Source organism: Alligator sinensis, unplaced genomic scaffold (assembly GCF_000455745.1).
Source record: "Alligator sinensis unplaced genomic scaffold, ASM45574v1 scaffold1274_1, whole genome shotgun sequence".
NCBI classification, from domain to species: domain Eukaryota; kingdom Metazoa; phylum Chordata; order Crocodylia; family Alligatoridae; genus Alligator; species Alligator sinensis.
The window spans coordinates 586,515-607,528 of NW_005842570.1; the positions used below are offsets into that span (position 1 = coordinate 586,515).

A 21,014-nucleotide genomic window follows, 5' to 3' on the forward strand; every position below is an offset into this window, starting at 1 on the left:
CCATGCTGCTGTGCTATACTCCACACAGAGCTGGTGGGGCTGGGCGCTGCTGCCAGCATGCAGGCATCCTTGGGTGAGCTGTGGGATGGCACAGGGCAAGTGTTCCCTAGCACCACTAAATGAGGCCAAGGGACTCGCTGCAGGCTGGGTAAAAATCGCTCTGCAAGCCAAATCCGGCCTGTACCCTATTCAATGTTCTCCATCTAAAGCAGGGGTGTCACACACATAGTCCAGAGGCCAGATCCAGTCCGGAGTTAGTTCATCCAGCGCAGCCTTAGTGGGAGACTGGCTGCTGCTGCAGGACTAACTGGGCAAAACCCACAGCACCGTGGGAAGAAGCCCAGCATCGCAGCTTGCTCCCAAGGCTGCAGCCAAGTGCCTACAACGCCAGGATTCTTTCCCTGGGTCCCAGGCTGGCTGGAGCCATGCTGGCTACCCAGCACTGGTTGGGGGGCTTTTGTGGGCCTGATCTGCCCTGCAAGGCCAGCCCTGCACCATCCATTCAGCCTGTGGACCAGCCCTGCACTGCTATTTTGGCCCATAAGGCCAAATAAGTTTAACACTCCTGCTTTAAACATGCACTCTTGCCACTAGATTAGGTGGACCATTGATTTGACCCAGTATAGCTCTTAATGTTCTTACCCTTTATTCTAAATATTATTCAATTAAGCTAAAGTAGTATCAGCAACCTATCACCTTGTGAGTTGATTAGTCCAACTGAGAGTTTTAGTTCAATTGAAATTCCCTCCTCTCTCACCTTACTTCATCCAATTCTTATTATGCTATTATTGCCTAGGTTCAACAGTCAGAGCCTTTCAAGGACAAACAAGATCTGACTTTGTAATACAAATAAGTTTAGGCTTTGTTTTCTGACAAATCTTTCAAGGTTTTCACCTTGCTATCGTTAGGAGGAAGAGGGCACAAATCCAATATTTTTTCCCCTTTCTCCAAATCACTTCCCACACCATCTGATAACCCCAGGTAGCCCCTCTCTGTTTTACCAGCTACAGTCTATCACCAGGTCTATTTTTTTTGCTAACAGTTATTTGGTCTAGTAAAAGATATCGCCTCTGACCCACAAGCTTTGTGTACTCTTCTCTCTCAGACCAACATGGTTACAAAACAGATCACCAAGTCAATATCCCCCCACCTCACCTGTCTCACACCTACCGTCTCCCATCCCCTGCTCCTCACTGCCACGCAGCTGCATTTTCACAGACCTGCGTTTTGGCTTCTGTTCTACCACGCTGAGCACACAACTGACCAGCAGACTCTCCCTCTGCTGGAAGAAAGGTGTTTGTACCTGAAAGCTTGCAAAGAACATTTTTTCCAACTATTTAGTTGATCTAATAAAAGACACTACATCTCCCCATAGAACCGTGTCTCCCTCACCCCATAGGTTTCAGAAGTGTGGTTATTAGACTGGACCCAAGGATGCCAAACTATCCTTAAAAACGAACACCAGGTTAGTGCGGACACCGGGCATCTCACGTGTGTCACCGCCCCGAGGTAGAATCGACTGGGTTTTACCGGTGTCATGTTTAAGCCCCGGCCTGGCTGGGATGACCGTTTCTAAACTCCGCCGCTGGACCTGAAGGGCGCAGGGCCGTGAGGGGCGCGGGGCCGCACAAAGCCCCGCCGGCACATGGCGGCCGATTCAAAGAGCGGGCAGGCCCCGCACCGCCTACCTGGGTTCTGCTTCTTCACGGTGACCGCCTGGTCCACGTAGAAGCGGATGAAGGCGCGGGCGGGCGGCTTCGGGGCGCTGGGGGGCCCGGGCTCCTGGCAGAACCACCGCCTCGCGGGGCCGGAGCACGGCGCGCTGCACCTGTGGGGATGGGCGGGCAGGCGCGGTGAGCGCGGCCAACGCGGCTCAGCCTCGGGCCCGGGAGGAGGGAAGAGGGGCGGGGGAGCGCGGGGAGCCGCCACCCTTACCTGAGCAGGCGCTGGGTGTGGAGCGCATAAGCCAGAACCTGGCCCAGCAACGTAGCCGCCATTGCCCCGCGTAAACCCGCGCTGCAGCGTGAGCCGCCCCTTGCTTGCCGCTTCCAGCCGAGGGCCGAGGCCTGCCCCGACTGCGCCTGCGCGGGGTGCGGAAGGGCGGGGCGGATCTCAGACCAACCCGGCGGAGGCGCGGGGCAGCTGCCAGCAGGAAACTAGCGACACCGGCACCAGCACGATGCGCTCCTTGGAAGGGCTCCGCAGTAATAGCTTACGGTTTTCATACCGGTGCGTAAGCAGGTGCTCCTATTGATTTCAAACTGTGCAGCCTGGAAAGTTAACCAGTTGTACAACACAGCTCCTTGGGCATATGCTAGCGGTTCACCAGGGGACAATTGCAAGGTTATCTGAATACTTGCTACCTTTCAAACTTGTCATTTGTTGTTAACAAGTTTGGGTTTTTTTCTGGTGGAGTTTGCGCGTCTCTGTTCAGGACACGGGTAGCGGAGGGGAATGGCAGCCGCTAGCCAGGCCGTCCTGTGCCACCTGATCAGGGTAGAAATACTGTCCTTTCACCCTGCTCCTCCTTGACCCGTCAAAAACCTGCAGCAGGTGACTTTGTTTGAAGGGTCTGGTACACACTTAATGATCTCTTCTTCGCTTAGCTACAACTTTGCCTTCAGTCCACTTCCAGGACCGTTGTATGCACTTTTTTAGACTTCTGCTTTAATCACGTCAGCATCTGCTGTCTCACTCCTTTTTAGGGCAGTACTCCCCTTTTTGGCTGTTCTTATACCTGCTTTCTCTTTTGACATGCTGGCATTTTAATTTTTAGACAACAGCTTAATCTACCTAGTATTTACACTGGTTTGTACAACCATGTTCTGCCATTGCCTTTGTTGGAAGTTGTTAGCTTCTCTAAACACGTCTGTCTTATTTACAGCCAATACCAAAAAGGGTTTGATTTCTCTAGTGTTAGCATCATTCTTCCCAACGGAATGCTCCCAAATTAAGCCTCCCATTAAAAAGGCCATAGGACAAAAGATGTCGTCCTGACCAAATTGATTAAATATTCTTTTGAACCACTCAGTTCCCAAGATTTTTATATTTTATGTAGAAAAATCACATATCATGTAGCAACCATTTTAGGTCACAGCTTTTACAAGGATGATTCTCAGCTCAGCTAAATCATCTGCACAATCACCTTATAAATTGCATTAATTTTAATTTCAACCTATTATGCTACCAATAGTATTCATTCATTTGCATATATCAGAGAAACCTATGTATAATCAAGATTAAAGTCATTAGAATTATATTTAGCATTGACTAAAGCTCTGAGAAAATTCATTACAACTTGGGTTATTTTGATACCAGTTTCAGACAGTGCTTTGAACAGGAACATTACAGCTGAAGTGAGGTCAGATTGCATTACTCTTGAGTATCTTTTGTAGCCCTTTCCAATAAGAAAGCTGTGGCAAGAACCTTTCCATAAACAACTTTTATAAAAAACTGATCCCCTCCACTTCAAATCATTATTAACTATGCCCATTTAATCATAGTACTTAAGCATCTCAAATCTTTAATGCATCTTACTATGACAACACTGCTCTGAAGTAGGGCAATAAACCAGTTTTGCAGATAGGGAAACCAACAGATTAAGCAATTTGTCCAGGAAATCTATGGTGAAGCAAGGATTCTCAGATTAATGCTCTCTCTTGAAACCATCCTTGTTTGGATTCAGACTTGATTTGGGACAAACATTTAGAGTATACAATTAACATTGTATTCTCTGTAACCTAGTTGCGTTCCCCTCCTCACCCCCATCCCTCTAATGTTAGTCCCTGGCTTGGGCGATCTGTATTTCCCTACTGGCTTTGTCATCTTTCTGGATTCACAATCATAAACATTTACTAATAAAATTCAATCTGTTCTCAACTTTTCTAAAATCAAGGCACTTTCCCCCTGGAAAAATCCAGCCCTTAGCTTTCACTTGTTTGTTTTTTTCTGATTGCAGAGAAATAATAGAGCAATTCTTCTCCTGCTAAGAACTCAAAAAGATAATAATAGGTGGTTTTAACATTATGGATTCCTAGTTGAAATCTCTGAGTTACCTTGTGAATCATGTGTAGCTGTTCACACTAAACATTGCTAAAATTGTGTAATACTCTACATCACTCTTAAAAGGATCTCATGGCACCCTGCTTGCTTGAGACTCCCTGCTTTAGAGCTTCATGCCCAGGTAGAATAAACTGAGTATGTTCACCTCATTTTTAGTTTAATTACAGAAGATCCCCTATTTTCAGTTGGTTTTTTTTGCTATCTTCTAGTCTTACTATTTTAAGTATCTTATGCCACTTTATACCAAGGGACAGCAGCATACAGTCTGCAGAGCTTTGCCTCTGCCCACAGTGAGGCTGGGCAGCTGCTATCCCAGCTGTGTTTATCAAGCAGCCAGGAAGCAGGGGTGGGAGGAAAGGGGAGAAGAGGTGACAATACAGACATAAGTTTGCAGCAGCCCCACTCCAGCGCAGTTCCCCTCTGACTAGAAGCTGCACCTGGTTCCCCAGCCAGTGACTTGAGAGACTGGGAAAAGCAGTACAGATGCAGCTCCCAGCTGCTTGGCCCTGGCATAGGTGCAGGGAAAGCTCCCTTCCCACTATCCCCGACCCACCACTGAAACTAGCTGGCCTGCACTGAACCAGAGCCAGGTTGCTCCAGCCCAGGGCTTCAACCGCTACTTTATATTGTTAGCATAGGAGACCCCTCTTTTCTCATTGTTGACATTTCTCACTGTTGATGTTTTTCCCCATATTGCTGCTTACTACAGCTTTATTCTCAGTTAATTACAAGTTTATTATTTCGAGGATTTGGCAACTGGTGTTAAAAGAAAAACAAATCATAACCCTGCTTCCTTGAAGATACCATTTTGCACCTCGTATATTTCTTGTTTTACTTAGCCACACTTTCCAAAAGTATTCTCCAGACCTTTCTTCATTTCTTATTTATTTCCTCTCTTTAATATGCCAGTTTCCTCCTATGATGGAATACAGCTATCCTCAGATGTTTGTTAAACCCAGCCATTAAGTTCCATAATTTTCTGATTCCATCAGTCATTGGTTAGGAGTGAAAAACATGTATACACACAAAACACTTGAACAAAATTTTGCTTAGGAGAAATCATACAATTTTTAAAATCTTTATTTTTCTATAGGCTTCAATTGGCATCTTTAGGTAGGAAGGGGTGGGGGAGAAATCACATCAAACCTTATTAAACAGAAGCTGATTAAAAAAAAGCATTCTATATTTAATAGAACAGAATAATGGCCATAAACTTGGATTACATCTTCAACAATTTCTAATGATACAGCAATACTTTAGTTGCAGAAGTGTCAGTGCTGAGCACAGAGGGTAACTACATGGCTCAAATAGTTCCCCCACTGAGACATCTCACAGTGACCATTAAGAGTGAAGAGAAGAGAAGCACACATCACCATCATTTATTCCATAATGAAAGCCACAGGACTGAGCAACCTTTTGGTAAGAGGAAACGTGTTGTCTCCATAATTAACTGCTTAGTATATATTATTTACCAGGCAATTCAAGCTTATTCAACAACAGTTGAATGCTCTCCTAGTGAATACAGTTTGATTTACATACAGTTCCAGGCAGAGGAAGCCACACTATTTCAGACTAAAGCATTATACATGCTATTTCCAGGATAGGAACACGGAGTTAAGGGGTTGATAGTGGGCTCAGGGACTGAAATACCACTTTAAATGCTGTCAAGAAAACAAAAAGAAAATATAAAAAGTGTCTTGATGGATTCCTATGAAGTATAAACTATTACTGAAGTCTGCCATATTTCCTGTTACCAGTTAATTTGGATGTTATTGCTCATCCTGTGCATCTTACATTATGGTAGAAAACAATTCCTTTGTGCACGGCATATACAGTACTTCAGAGCACCAATTTAAGTATAAACATTTTCAAACCAACTCTATTATGTATTAGTAGAACACAACAAAAAAGACAAAGTATAGTCATTAACTGACATGCAAGTCAAACTTCCAAGTTTCACACAGTTCAACATAATGTATTAAATAAATAATTTGTTCTAGTATGAGCCTATTATTAACAAGCTAAGAAAAAGAAGAAAAAAGCTCTGGGGATGCATTCTATTAATCAGAATTCTTTGCCACCAATTAGTGATATATATACACACCACTTGTGTAGCCTCCCTAGCTACAATATGCCATTTCAAGTATAGTGAAAGTGCTCGTATGTATTACTACAAAAATCCTTTATTGAATATTTTAGAGAGGTTGGCATGTTCTGATGTGTACAACACTTAAAAAAAAAATCAGTGTAATACAATACATTAAATCTATTAAGCTTTTGTCTCAGGTCAATTGCATGTTGAAAGAAAGAAAGAAAGAAAGAAAGAAAGGTGACCGTCTTTTACAAGTGACCAATTTATACTGTTGAATAATCTGGACAGTTGTAAGGTAGTGATCTACTTAAGGAGTTTTAATCAATACATTTCCAGTGGTTTTGAAGTCTAGGGTGCATGCTTCTTTTCTGTGTATTCCAGTTAGAGGTTTGCTTCAACTAAATAACAAGTGAAGCCCAAAACATATTCTTATCTTAAAATTTTCTGTTTCATTCGGTGGCAAATTTCCCATTCAAGCCAGCTTAATACAGAAAATTGAAAGTAATAAACTAATCATGCATTTTAACAGCAATTTAGTACCTTAAAATAATCTATGGCAGGGATTAAAATGCTTTTTATTTAAGTATATATAAAAGGTGTTTTTTCTCCCAAAATTGTGTGTTTTCTGCATGCATACTGTGAAGGAGACAGAAACAACTGTTAATGGGAAAAGTTAGCTTCACATGCAAACAGTAGTAGATGAAAATACTGTTAGACACGAGGGAAAATTCTATACTGTGACATTCCGATATTGAAAATATTTACTTACACCAATGTAAGTGAAGTCTCTAAACAAACATCTGATACCTTTTCTGACTAAAGGAAATAGTTCATAAGTGATTAGTGTGGGATTCAACATTGCTGAAATCCTACACAAGTGGGTATAGTATGCTCTCTCAACTGAGCTGAAGCCAGTGTAAAGTTAACTGTAACTCAGTTTGGAGTAATATTAAAGGCATGGCTTCACTCTCTCTTTTGCCTGGAATTCAGATGCATACATAATAGTTTAATCTTTTAGGTGTAGAGCAAGCACTTGCAAGAATATGCATGATTTAAAAAATAGCCAAGACCAATAGTAGAAAATGCATTTTATTTATATGGAAAAGCTACAGTATGATTTGTAAATGAACTGCAAGAATGTTATTTGACTATGTGGGGAGAAAGGAAGGGAGCAGAGAGGGCAGAATCAGTTGTGAATAGCAACAAACAAGACAGTTACATATCTTTCTACATAGCAGTGCAATTAGTTCACATTGCAATAAAATTAAACTCAAGTATGCAACAGAATAAAAAAAATCCAAGTGTTTCTCCATAATCAGCATACTGAATTACAGTGCAAAGATCATTTAGGTTTTAAGAATCTGCAATCAGTCTGTAAAATATCATATGGGAAGAGACACCCCATTCATTCATTACTAGCAGTTGTATTTTGTCAATACTGTGCACAAGAAAAAGTCTAAAATGAGCTGACTTACATGGTAAATAAAATATATTTAGTCTATACAGTAAAAAAATACAAATTACATAAATGAACTAACCATGACATTTGAACATACTTATGAAACTGACAACATATCTTAAAAGACACATGCAGTATCATGTAAAAACATTTTTTCCAGCAAAAATAATTTGGTTGCTTTACAACTGCATTATGGATCTTGTAGGCTGAAGATACAGATGTCCAAGTTTCTTAAAAACCATAATAAATGTCTTTTGCAAAGCATACAAAAAGGATAAATACTCTCATCACAGTCTTAAGTTTATTTTTGGAAGCTTGTTTTTTTCTTGTTCCAGAAACACACTCGCATGGGTAAAAATCAAAAGGGCCTCATGGTACACTGAAACAGCAAACTGTGCTCCATTTACTTCTAATTTTGAAAAAACCTAGAATTTACAGTACTCTGTGGTGTATGAAAAAGTGTTCACAAGTTTACATTGCATATTTCTGAGTCCATTCTCTTGCATGTCTGTTGTATCTGTACATGTAGAAAGAAGGCATTACAATTAGAAATAAGTTAATGATAGACAACCATATCGATAACTGATAAAAATGAGCTGTCACTAAGCTCACCAACTTTTCTGACACACTAGGTGTAATCTTGCCAACTCAAGAAACAGTTATAAAAATTCTGTTTAAGAACAAATAAACAAAATAACATATCTATAGCATGTAGCTGCCTATGTTCAGTTTCTGACAATTGACTTAAGTAGCAGATGAAAATACTAAAGAAACTAGTTAGGATTTAGGATGAGACCACAGCACATTGTGTTGCCACTGGATTTATGACTCAGATACCTTGGTTTTGGGCGGACCCAACACCCTCAGACTGACCACAACCTTTTTACCCAATAATAGGCGAATTGTATTGATACACAGTGATAGCAGATAAGAATAACGCAAACACTTTTATATTTACCAGCTCTAAAGGCATGTATAGAAAAAGACGTAGCCGGCCAAATTGATTAAACTTCCCAAATAAGGGGAGCCAGCCATAGGACACCTTAAATAAATAAATAAATAAATAAATAAATAAAAGAACTTCCAGGCAAATAATTTCCCTTTCTCCCATGACTGGATTCCTAGCCTTGGAAATTAAAGAGTTCAGAAGTTTTTCAATAAACCAATAGTTTCCAAAGTGGAGGAAACAAACTATGTAAATTGCCACAAAAACCAAAGATGCATCAAATCCCCAGCAAGAAAAGGTAAACAGAAGAAATACTATATTTTTTCATATACAGTATGCACCTTTCCTCCCAAAAAAACAGCTGCTGGAAACTGGAGTGCACATTACAAGCCAGAAATATAGTAAGAGCAGTTTCTGCCTTTGCAGGGCAAAAGCAAAGTAAAATCTGCAAGCAATCTGCAGGCAGTAGAACTACGAGCAGATTCTGCTCTCTAGCAGCTATTACTCAGTTACTCACTTACTACAAGGAAAGATTTTTCTCGTTGGTTCTGACCTATATTCTGGGGTATGCGGTATGCAAGAAAATAGGGTATTTATTAAGGGAACAGGCAAAAGCTGAATTATGATATCTTCATCTTGATGATCCTAATCTACCTTGGCTGCAAGGTAGATTAGGATCATCAAGATGAACATATCATAATCCCTTATCAAGTTCAAGCACTGGGCCAGGTGTTTACAAAGATAGCCCAGATAATTTGATGATACCAGATGAACTGCCTAGTAATACTTTATTCATGGGAAGGATATTTTACAAGAAGCTGGTTTAGTATAGATATGTAATTTAGTAAGACTATAACCTCCGTTTTACACAATAGGAAACCTACAAAACTTGACAAATACTGCCTGGTTTCAAAGTCTGTAGTTGTCTTCAATGAATTCTACCCAGTAAGAAGAAACTACATCCTATCTTCAGGCATCTCAGAAGTTCTTCAATACATGGGTACATATAGCCCATTCCCTTCTAATCTATGGATGCAGCCATGTCAATGTTGATCACCTGCAACTAGAAAGTACCTCTCCTCTTAGTGCTGGTATTACAGGTATTCTATTTAGTTGCTGCAGTAGGCACCAGCTTCTTGATAAATTAAAAATGGTTAAAGTTACTGTCTCCAGGTATTACACAAATACTCTAGGGATACAGATAAATGTGTTCACCAACTTAAAGTAGCAAAGAATGCATCCCATTCGTACCAAAAAAAGCCTAAGAAACAGGATAAAATATGCTGCCTCAAAAATTCACCACCAATTCAACAGGGCCTGGATTTCATGCCTGAATCTCAGATAACCAAAACACAACCCAGGCACCAACTGGATGACCCAGAGACTGTAAAACCTAAATCTGTGAATCTGGAAGTACTCTTAGTGACAATCAATCACTGGCAGTAAGAAGTTACAAGTTTCTCTTGTCACTTTATGGGGTTTCAGGTTGTGGGTCACACATGGTTTTGAAGGTCCCACAGGGACTGTAATATTGGTCTAACCTGTTTTCTACAACATCTGTAGCACTGGAACCACAAGTGATCTTCACAATATTACTATTTATATCACAATACCGCAAGGCTCTCTGTAAAAACAGAGAGTGCCAAACAGAAACAGATCAGCTGTGGCAGAACATGTCCCACCACAGCTGATCTGCTTTACTGGGTGACACACACTGCCCCTTGTCATACATTGGGCCCCCTGAATGATGCAGAACAAGGGGCAGCGTGTTCCCCTGCCTGGGAATCTCTTGGGTCCGTTGCTGCCTCACATCAGATTCTGTGCCGATCCATACCTCACAGAGGCACAGAAGCAGGAGAATTCCCACCGCCCCGCACTTCCTTGCTAGAATCAGCATTGACCCATGCTTCACATGGAGGCATGAGTCAACACAGGTCCCGACATGGATGCATGAGGCACTGGGGATTCCCTGACTCCTGCACTGTCCCATGCCAGAATCTATGCCAGGAATCCATGCAGGTTCCCCCTGCTTGTGGAAATGTGCCCCTGGAGATCCCAAGATGGGTCTCCATAAATGGGGAATCCTGACTTTCTCTGCTTTAAAGGTGCACCCCAGGCCTCTCTATAAGCAGGGAAAGCCACACAGGTGCTCTGGGGGCTTGACAGGCCCAATTCTACCAGGCATACACAGGATTAGGCTCTTCAACATCCTGGAGTACCTACCCAGGGTGGCAGGAGAGCACAGGCAGCTCTACGCTGCCCATGCTCTACTGCCAGGGAGCAAATAGATGTCAATTGCAATAAATTCGAGGTGTTCAAGACGAGGCTGGACAAGCACCTTGCTGAGCTTATCTGAGCCTAATACTTCCTGTCCATGGCAAGGGACCAGACTTGATGATCATACAGGTCCCTTCCAGTTCTATGATTCTAAAGTGGCAGAATTTATTGTACTTTTTGTCTCGCTACTGATGTATTTTCTCAGCATCTGTACTGCCATAAAAATAGTCATTGCGGTACAAATGCAACATCAGATGACATCTGTTTCTACCCACTACGTACAAAAGGGACAGCCGGCAACCATCAAAACTCTGAGGGTCCAATAGTTTTGCACTGGAAGTACCCAGGTAGGAATTCAGTCAGTATGGTTGGGATCTTTAGATATTAAACCCTTTAAACCCTCCACTGTGAAAGCATGTAGTGCTTCAGCTAATTGTTAATTATGTTTCCTTCCCCAATACAATAAATTCCCCAGTCTACATTAGTGTCTCACAATGAAAAAGGCAAATGTTGCTTCTTGTTAGATGAATAACTCTACTGCATGAGCAAAGACGCTCAGCATTTTAGGAAATACTTCCTAATATTCTTTATATTTTAGGTATGTTAGAGTTGAGAAATTAAGTGTCAAAGTTGACAACCCATACTCAGTATTTTCTAACCTTTTTAGCAGAGCACAACTCTAGTGAATCATTAATTACAGGATCCTGTTCTGGGACTATATCAATATATTCTACTTAGGACATTTTCACATAATAAAATCTTAACTGTTCCATCCTGTATATTTAATGGGAAGCTTTAGGAAAATATCAGATTAATTATGTTAACCTATATTTCTCTAATATAGTCTAATTGAGTATATAATTATATTACTGTAGCAGGCACTGGCACCAGGGGTGGCCATGACGCCCCCGGTAGCTGCTCAGTCCCTGATCTGGCCTGGCTTCTCCGGCTTGCTCCCCACTTCACCTTGCCTGCCAGACTATGTTTTTATTAGATCTTTGGAGGATCCCTGATCCCATGCGGCTGTTCAGGTGTCACTATTCAGCACCTTAAGGTCTTATTACATGGCTCCAACAATCCATACACCACATCTGTGCCTCGCAGATGTTATCAATTAGCACCACCTCCTAGCCCTATACTGGGACTCAGTCTCTGCCACAGTTGGGACTTTCAGTAGGGCTGTGTGAAATGGCACCGTTCCGTTTCGCCTTGAGTTTTGAGGTTTCAACAGAACAGCGTTTCGTATCGAATTTAATTTTGATTCAAAACAGCTGTTCAGTTTTGTTTTGTCAAAACAGTAAAGACATTTCACTAGATCGGGTGGGGGATGGGGAGTCAGCCCACCTGGACTGACTCCCCATCCCCCACCTGATCTAGCACCAGGGACAAGAACTCAGCCTAGCTGGGCTGATTTCTTTTCCCCAGTCCAATCTAGCTGGGGAAGGGAACTCAGCCCAGCTGGATTGACTTCCCATCCCTAGCGCTATGGTCAAAATGTTTTGACTAGCCTTGTTTTGTTTTGAGGCTGTTTCGAAAGCCTTTGTTTTGTTTCAGTTTTGCTGTTTCGACCTCAAAATGAGTTGAAACAGTGTTGAAATAAAATGACCGGTGAAATTTCACACAGCCCTAACTTGCAGTTCCTGCACCATAAGCCTTCCGAGCCCCCTCCTGAGCTCAGACCACTGCCTGTCTGCCCACACCCTGGCTACCTGTGAGTACCTAGTCCCTCCTGAGCACGGCCCTCCTGATCCCCCCCCCCGGCACTGGTCCTGTCTTCACTCTATTCCCAAGCTCTGGTCCTGCTCCTGGGCCTCTTGAGACCACCACCACCCCTTGTCTCAATTCCTAAGCCACTAAACCCTACCTCACCTCTAAGGCTGCCTTCTCTTAACCCCTGGGAGTGCAGAGTCTCCCTCTCCCTCCCTTATCTCCTTTCTGGTCAGGTGCTCCCTTCCTGCAGACTTGGCTATCTCCAGTCTTCTCCCTTCTTAGAGAAACAGGTGCACCAAATGCCTGTGGCAATTACCAATATTCTTGTTAGGTATACCAAATCCTTTAAGCTATAGGCATTTGAGTTTTGCAAGACTGATGAAGAGAATCTCTTGTAAGAATGTGAGCAAAGTTTGTGTAGCAGATCAAAAGCAAACCTTTAAGTAACAACAACAAAAAAATTATACTCACTTTTCCTTGTCTGATTTGTAGATTTGTGCAATATCTGGTACTAAAGGATCATCTGGATTAGGATCACAAAGTAAGGAACATATGGACAATAAAACTAGATGAAAGAGAAAATAGATTAAACAACATTTTATTTTTGTTTTATTTTCTTAGATGCTTTAATATGTTCAAATTAACATGCATCTTCCCATAAATTGTCAAACTATGCATCCTGCAGTTTTATGCAGAACACCAGCTCAGGCCTGCAGTCCACTTTCTTGGGTTAAGGTAAAAGACATTCTGTTTAGAGGCCATTTAGGCCCACTAGAGCAGTGAAAGTGAGCTACAGTTTCTTTAACCTCAGCATGAGAAGGAGATTATGTAGTAAGCACAATGCTCCAGACACCTTTACCCCCAGGTAGTTCCTAGTGGATGGGAGGCTGGGTGGGCCTCAGAGCTGTGCTGAAATGGAAACGAGTGGAAATCCACTGTCCTCACCTGGGATCAGACCTAGGTCCTCCAGTCTGTATCCATAAAATGTACAACCCAAGATCTAGAACCTGCTAGAATTACGCCACTGACACACGTGTGAGAGAGAAACTGACTGCAGAACTTTATCCCTAGACATTTAATTACATGCACTGACCCAGCCATATTAAAATGATTATATAACTGAATGTGAACTTTTAGTAAGACTGCAAGCTATTTTACATTAAAGCTCATGTGTTCATTTCTGATACAGGAAAAGCCTACTACAGGGTCCATATGATCAATATAAAGTGATTAGTATAACACGGTTACAAATATAAATTACATCACATCATCATACACAACCAGATTTTGGTGTATGATGTGGCTGACTTAGATTTGTATTCTCCAGTAAGACTGAATTAGTATTTTACCTTATTTAAAATGCATACTAAGTATTAGTTTATTTTCTGGATACATTTGATACTTTTAATTCTAGCATACAGATTCTGGGAAAGCAGCATGTCTGTGTTCAGAGCCATGGAAATATTTGTAAATACTGCACTGATTTTGCCAATTTATAGCAAGAAAACATTGTTCTTGACATGTCAACTGATGGCACTGCCAGCCTTTACTCTGATGAATTAAACTTGCTTTATGGAGGCAATCTTATGTCCAATAAAGTCTACTTAAGAATTTGTTTCTTGGAAAAAAAACAACGCATGTCTGAAGGGTATCCATCTCACTGACTAAAAACAAACAAATGAACAAAAACAATCCCTTACCTCTCATCATACAATTTATGTTAACCTCCCAACCAGTGGGCAGAAAGCCAGAAAACCTCAGACATCTTGCAGAGGAAAATTATATTTTACTTAATGACCTATGGAAGTCCACAATAAAGCATACTTTTTCTAATACGTGCTGTGCACTCATTTTATGTTATGCTTTGCTTCATTAAAAAAAGGTTGGAATTGTTTAATACTATTTTGAGCTGTGGCAGTCAGACATTTTGTAACGATATATTTGGCACAGAAGATCAACACAAGTCACTAATATTAGACAACTCAAGAGGTTATAATTATATGGTCACTCTGATCAGAGGCTAATGTTAGCTATAAAGGAAATGTCAGAATCCTTTGTGTCAGCCAACCAAGAACATTTGTACAACTAAACAGAAACTTAAAAAAACAACCCAAAAAACTGAAATGGGTTGTCAGTCATAGATAATGTGCCTGTGTATGAATATTTTTAAAATAACTTTATCTGAAGAGTAATTCTAAGGAAGGTAAGCAAACCACTTCACACTAATGAAGAAGTATTTAAGGAGAATGCTTAAATTAATCTGTAATTTACATTTTTGAAGCAGCATAATGATGCAAATGTCTGACCACACATTAAGTAAGTCTTCAACAGGAAATAAGGTATATATTGCACAGCAACAGGCTGGGGGTCAGTTTATACTGGCATTTGGATTATTTCATACATACATAAAGATATGTCTTAAGCAACTTTTCCCAGTTATCAGTGTTAACAGCTAAATAAATGTAGAATTTTTTAAAGATTGTTATACAGATCTGGTGGGTGTGGGCACCAGCTGCTTATAAAAGAAACTATAATTGCTACATTTGCATAGAGCAATTTAGATCAAATTAAGACTAACAATTTTGTCTTGCTTGAACTGCAAATGGAATGACACTTCTAAAAGACTTAATTGTTTAGTGCTTTGTTAAGCACTTAATAATATATTTACATTATTTCACTTTCATTTTAGAGAAACTCCATGGTAAAACTGACTATTTTAGGTTCCCTTGTCTGCATGTGTAGTAAAGATGTGGATGAGAAATGAAAGCAGTCCTTGTACCTATGGCTTGAAGCCATAGGTACAAGGACTGTACCTTGTACCTATTATTATGGTACAAGGTACCATAATAATAGGTACAAGGCTTGTGAATTATGGTACAATGGCTTGTAGTGAACCTACAAACACCTCTAATGATCTGAACAACAGTGCAAGGCATAACACCGACCTCACTATTCTAAGAGCCAGCATGCTTCAAAACTGGGGAAAATCTAACACTACATTGGAATATTTAGAAAAATAAGAGTTTTACTTGCTGAAGACCAATTGACTGGGGCCAACTGACTGTACCCAGAGGGTGGGCTGACACAATGTAGTGGAAACAATTTATCTTCTCTCAAAATGAAGCATAATTGGGGACCTACCCAAACCAAGGCAGCAGATGGGCAATGTTGTGAAATGATCGCAGGGCTAGTCAGCATTTATCCAAGCTATCATGGTGGCTCCACCCCTTGCTGCTGATTGTCCAAGAGGGCTGCCCCTTTTGCAGCTCTGCCCCTCACTGCTGGTTGGCCAAGAGGGCAAGCCTGCACAAAAGGCAGCCTTAGCCAATCTGCACCAGAGGGAGCAGCTGCCATTCTGGCTGCTCCCTTTCATGCCAGCAGCTCCACTGCCCCTCCAGTGGGCTGAGAGACCAAGCTGCAGCAGCCACTGGCTCTCACTGGGAAGCCATCACTTTATTTTTAGTAAGTTGTTTTTGGTCAATTCTGTGCAAAATCGGAGAAATCACCGTTTTTTGCAGTGTTTGTGCAAACCACCATTTTTCACAGTTTTCACAAAAATCATGTTATCACAATTTGGGTAGGTCCCTAAGCATAATTAAAGGCTAGATTTAGCCCACAAGAATTAGGGTGCAGGCCACCCCAATCATCAAATCCATATTTTTATACCCATATGTGAAAAGGAGTCTAAAGCACCAAGTGATCCAATATTCTATATATGCCTCAATACAAGCTTTTCTATTTACAGCTGAAATTTTCCTGTTTTGTAGTTTTCTGACTCATCAGACTACTTGGGCTACTATTCTTTCTACCTCCAGCAGGAGCAAATTATGATATAGATATTACAGAAGCCAAATTTAATGTTAAATACTCTGCATTTTATCCAAGGTGTTTTCCCATATCTAGCATCTTGCACTTAATGGCATAAATTTAAAACAGCTACTAATCATACATATGACCCACTATCTAAGTTGATAGCTGAAGTGTAAAATAGCTTGCACAGTCTGAAAGCAAAATGCAAGATTTTGTTGAATTTTCCACTTAACAGCATGCAGGATAAATGTTTACTCCCACCTCATGACATGCCTATTTTTCAGCAATTACTCGTATAAGTCACAATAAGGCTGAACTGTGCATCGTAGCTACATTAAAATGTTTACTGTCATTGCTGTTATTGGTATAGAAATTCATTAGCATATCTATGAAGTTACCTTTAGATACAGTCAGAGCTGGTGACCACTGTGACCTCAGGATGTCAAGACAAATACTCCCATTACTGTTTATGTTTGGGTGGTAAATTTTTGTTGTGAAAGCAATCTATGATTATGAAAAAAAAAAGTCAGCTTCAGGTTCTGTTTATTGCAAAAGAGAATTTAATATTATTCCTTCAACACCCAGGCACACCTTTTCAGAGTGGCTACCCCAAAGATACAGTATAGGTTTTTGTTCACTGTTGATACATTCTATTTTAGAAATCTCTGCCAGACAGACATATGCATAAAAATAGATAGCACACTGCTGATACTTTTGCTTTAAACCCCTGCAAAAAGTTTATTAAGCCAAAAAAAAAGAATGAAACAAAGAGTGGACCCAGGACTTTCATAACAGTTTTAGGAAAATTAAGTATTACCTTTGGTGGTTTGAAAGGATAGTCTGTTGGAAAATGTACTGTGAGAAAAAACACTCCCCCTTGATACGCACTGTCAGGCTAGAGGAAAAGAAACAAAACAAAATAAAACAAACCCTAAGTCTGCTGAAGGTAGGTTTTATTTAGTTTTTTTCTGGTTTCAAACAGCCTTTCCCAAACCATTATCAGCTTGGATCAAAGCCTTTCCCAGCACACAATCCAACACTGGGCTATGTGCTGGGAAGGTATGTGGCTGATAATGAGGGATGCAATCCTCCCCCAACTTTATGAATGAACAGCAAAGCCAGGTTTGGCCACTGCTGCAGTAGCCCACACAACTACTGAGTACTGCTTTCTAGGAGACAAGGAACAACATTTGACTGGTGGATCAACATAACTGCTGGTCTATCAGCTCCAAGCTAGCTCTCCCTCAGTGTCTGGGTTGCAAGGTGCTTCTAGAGTTCAGCTCCATGGCACCATAAGGAATACACAACTCTGAGATGGTCCTCCCCATCCTGCCCTCTGTGTAATAGAGCCACAGCTGCTCTGCTACATTTGGGGTCGTCCTCCAGCTTGTCACAAACATACTTACCTTAAGAAGTGATTTCTCTTTGCAGGTGCAAAGAGTAGGTTTTTCCCACATTATTCAGCTGATCATGGTGACATCAGGGAGTTTTAAAACTCACAACATCTTTGTGACCTGTACAAATCTGTGAACATGCATTTTGTTAGAGAACATGTGCACAGGTTTATGTCCAGGTTGCACATAGTTTAAAAAAAGAGAAATAACTTTGTTGCAAGTCATTTGTTGAGAACCCTTCATTTTCATAATTACATAGGAAAAAACCTCTATAATTAGGTTATCAAGGGCCTCAAAGCTGAAGCATTCCTGTGACTTCTAATTAAGGAAAGCCAAAAATAATGGGCAGATTTCCTGGGTATTAAACATAACAGCTAAGGAATCAGATGCTTACCACAAAGCAGTGGAAGTACACTGATTTCTTAGGCTCCCTGAATCTATTTAAGGCAATCATATAATTCTTTTTAGTGTGAAGAAGAAAAAAAATCCACCTTAAAAGAAAATCAATATAAGCTGCAATTTAAATTTATTTAGGATAGAGTATAATAGGGAAAAACACATGAACACCTCATTTTAAAGTGTTTCCAAACATAGGCACTGTTGCAAAGCAAGACAAGTTATAAATAGAACTGCTAAGGCATCAAATTTCACATAATAGTAAAAGTGGTTGTCACCATACTTCCATTTGGTTTAAGTTGACAGCTTGCAAGCAAACTAAAATGGTTCATCGAAGTTTTAAATAAAGCTTAAGTTTCAGCATCAAAAATGATGCCACGGTTTCATATGTAGAGTATAAGAAATAAGAACAGCCCACAGAGAAGCACACTAGATCAACCTACTTCCAGACATGGGGAGTGAATTCTGAAGGCAAGTTTAATACCTTTATTCCTTTCAGCCTAACAAAAAAAGATAACTTAGAATATATGTCTTTTTCTTATTCCCTAGGGAAGAAGTACCTCACACTGATACTGTGGCTTTTCTTACTAGCAGTTATGAGTGAGAAAAACTGAAAGATGGATCCATTCCCAGCTTCAAATAGAGGTGACATAATTCTTGCGAATGTACAATACATGGAGAAAAAGTAGGTTTCTGTGACACAATATTGAAGATGAACTACAAAAGGGAAAGTTATATCAGCATGTGTGCACTAGTGTTTGATTACTCAAGTCATTAGTTCAAACAAAATCTAGCTTTATAAAAATTCTCCTTCAATCTGTTTTTTTGTGGTAAACAAGCCTTACAGTATTGTCAGTAAGACATTTAGCACAAAAAAATTGAATGGAAAAAACAATAAATGGTTAAGATATTAAAGCAGAGCAAAGGGGCACAGGGAGACTCAAATTAATCATTGAACCAGTTAGGTAACCAGCTCCTAAATAGCAGGGGCATGAATATTAATACTAGCCTTGAAAAAGCTGGACAAATATCACCTGTATGACCTGTGGAGGAATCTTCTAAAAAATATCTGCATGAGAAGCAGTGAATAAAATCTAATGCACCATTCCCAGATTAATACTTAAATCAGCAGCAGTTGCATTGAAGATGTTGAAATAAGCCATCTCAGAGCAGTGACAACTCCATTCTTCTGCTTTTTCCCCCTGTAAAGTTGCAGCTTGGATACTGCTTTAATTTCTCCTGTTGGCAGGTTAGTTTGGCCCTCTGAGTGAACCAAATATTCCTATTTCAAAGTAGCAAGAACAGTCCATAAGGAAACTATCAAGACTGTAATCACCTTTAGAGAGCAAATATCTCTTCCTTCAGGTTCTCAGCTCAAATCTTCTACAGGCTTCTTTTACTGGCTTCTATTTTTAAGCACTTTTGCCTTTCCCTATGCATCTCCTTGGCAAGATTTTATCAAGTCCTTCCAGGCCCTCCTCCAGTTGAGGAAAGCAGACCTTTTATACTTATAGTCTCAGCTTCTATAACTGCTGTGACTCCAAGACCCCAAAACATCTGTTTTTGGCATACCCACATCATAGTAATGGGTTGAACTTTGACTCTTAGCATATGCACAGCCAGCCTCTGTCAGCTTGAAAGCACAGCTGACAAGCACACCTTGTCCGCTTGTTCCCATCCAAACGCCAAACCCCAGAAATTAGGAAGTGTAGCAAGCATAAAGCAGCTCTGTGCACATGCCAAGACGCACAAAGAATCACTCTGGGTGTATGTTCAATTTAAACACCATACTGCCTAATTCCTAGACTTTGGTGCACTCCAAGAGGGAGAAACAGGTTTGCCAGTGGCACTCCCATGTTCACAAATGCAGATATGCCCTTCAAGACCAAGATCACCCTGTGAAACGCTATTCTTATTTAGAACTACTTATTTTAATGTTGGATTATGACCACTGTTTTCCCTTTGGAAACTAACATACATGTTTAACTGAATATCCCTGAAATGCAGGCTTTTCATAAGAAATTAGCTGCTAAAGGACTGGACGTAGAATGCATTTTGTGCACCCACTAAAGTTGCCCTTAATTTCAAGAGCACAAGGAGGAAATTTTAAATAAAGAAAGGGAATTATTACAAACTAGAGTATGTAGAATACTTTAAATTCTAGAGTGCTGGAGTACATAAAAAGTTGTTTAAAAAAATCTTAAATCCAAGAGTCATGTTCATAGGTGCTCAAGTATGAGTCTCAGATTATATTTAAGTGGACCTTTCAGAGTCAAAGAGAAATCAAAACATTAGGCCAATTTCAACTGTATGAATTACATACTCACAGGTCCCATAATAGTTGCTTGCCAGTGAAACACTGAAAGACAGAAGGGAGGGGGGGGAAGGATTACATTATTAGTCTACATTTTTAGCACTGTAAAGATGCCAAAACCTTTGCAATAAGCTATTGAGATGCTTACAGTCATCTCCAACAGGTCCTGCAGAACAATGGGCAGGTGGATCACGCTGCAGATCACTTAATTCCTACAAGAAACATGCAAACATTTTGTGGTTAAAACAGAGAGAGAAAAACAAAGCACCTTTAAGAGGAATCAAAACAATTTTTAAATGAAGATTTTATAAAAGATGCCTATACTGTTTAAAACAAAGTGGAGCTTTCCCAAACAGATGAATGTTCCCTGTAGTGCTTGCAGCTCATGAAGGTAGTATTTTACTAGTGATGAATACATGAAAGAAAAGCAGCTCTAATTTACTGTAAACTAATTTGGAATATTTATTAATACCCCACTGGAGGAACTGAAAAAAATTAAGTCCCAATTTCAAAAGCTGTGTGTTAACTGCCTAATTAGGAACACTTAAATGTTG

At 40.5% G+C, this 21,014-nt stretch overlaps 2 protein-coding genes across 3 annotated transcripts in view; both read right to left on the reverse strand.

The window, feature by feature from the left end:
- Window positions 1–2,075, reverse strand: part of TFAM (transcription factor A, mitochondrial) — a 12,760-nt gene extending 10,685 nt beyond the window's left edge. Inside the window, exons 1-2 of one of the 2 annotated variants that reach the window (XM_006032402.2) lie at window positions 1,936–2,075; window positions 1,689–1,828 (exon numbers count right to left, since the gene is read on the reverse strand). In XM_006032402.2, coding sequence (XP_006032464.1) covers window positions 1,689–1,828; window positions 1,936–1,997 — 202 coding nt within the window. In that variant the 5' untranslated portion in view covers window positions 1,998–2,075. Of the gene's footprint in view, window positions 1–1,170; window positions 1,283–1,688; window positions 1,829–1,935 lie in introns of those variants that run through there. The other variant, XM_014524069.2, reaches the window with a different exon arrangement.
- A 3,049-nt stretch (window positions 2,076–5,124) lies between these two features.
- UBE2D1 (ubiquitin conjugating enzyme E2 D1) lies at window positions 5,125–20,674 on the reverse strand. Its single transcript, XM_006032404.3, has 7 exons — window positions 20,609–20,674; window positions 20,474–20,505; window positions 17,763–17,880; window positions 17,174–17,251; window positions 16,755–16,860; window positions 13,018–13,111; window positions 5,125–8,130 (listed from the first exon to the last, which is right to left on the reverse strand). The coding sequence occupies exons 3-7, from the start codon at window positions 17,811–17,813 to the stop codon at window positions 8,085–8,087; spliced, it is 375 nt and encodes a 124-aa protein (XP_006032466.1). The 5' UTR covers window positions 17,814–17,880; window positions 20,474–20,505; window positions 20,609–20,674; the 3' UTR covers window positions 5,125–8,084.
- Window positions 20,675–21,014: the final 340 nt, after the last annotated feature.

Excerpts from the sequence above, each read along its gene's own strand:
- UBE2D1 (XM_006032404.3), bottom strand. The coding sequence starts at position 17,813 with ATGTGGGAAAAACCTACTCTTTGCACCTGCAAAGAGAAATCACTTCTT. Across the intron at positions 13,112-16,754 it reads AGCTCTGACTGTATCTAAAG|TTTTATTGTCCATATGTTCC; the intron begins GTAACTTCATAG and ends TCTTTCATCTAG. Across the intron at positions 8,131-13,017 it reads TACAAATCAGACAAGGAAAA|ATACAACAGACATGCAAGAG; the intron begins GTGAGTATAATT and ends CTACATGTACAG.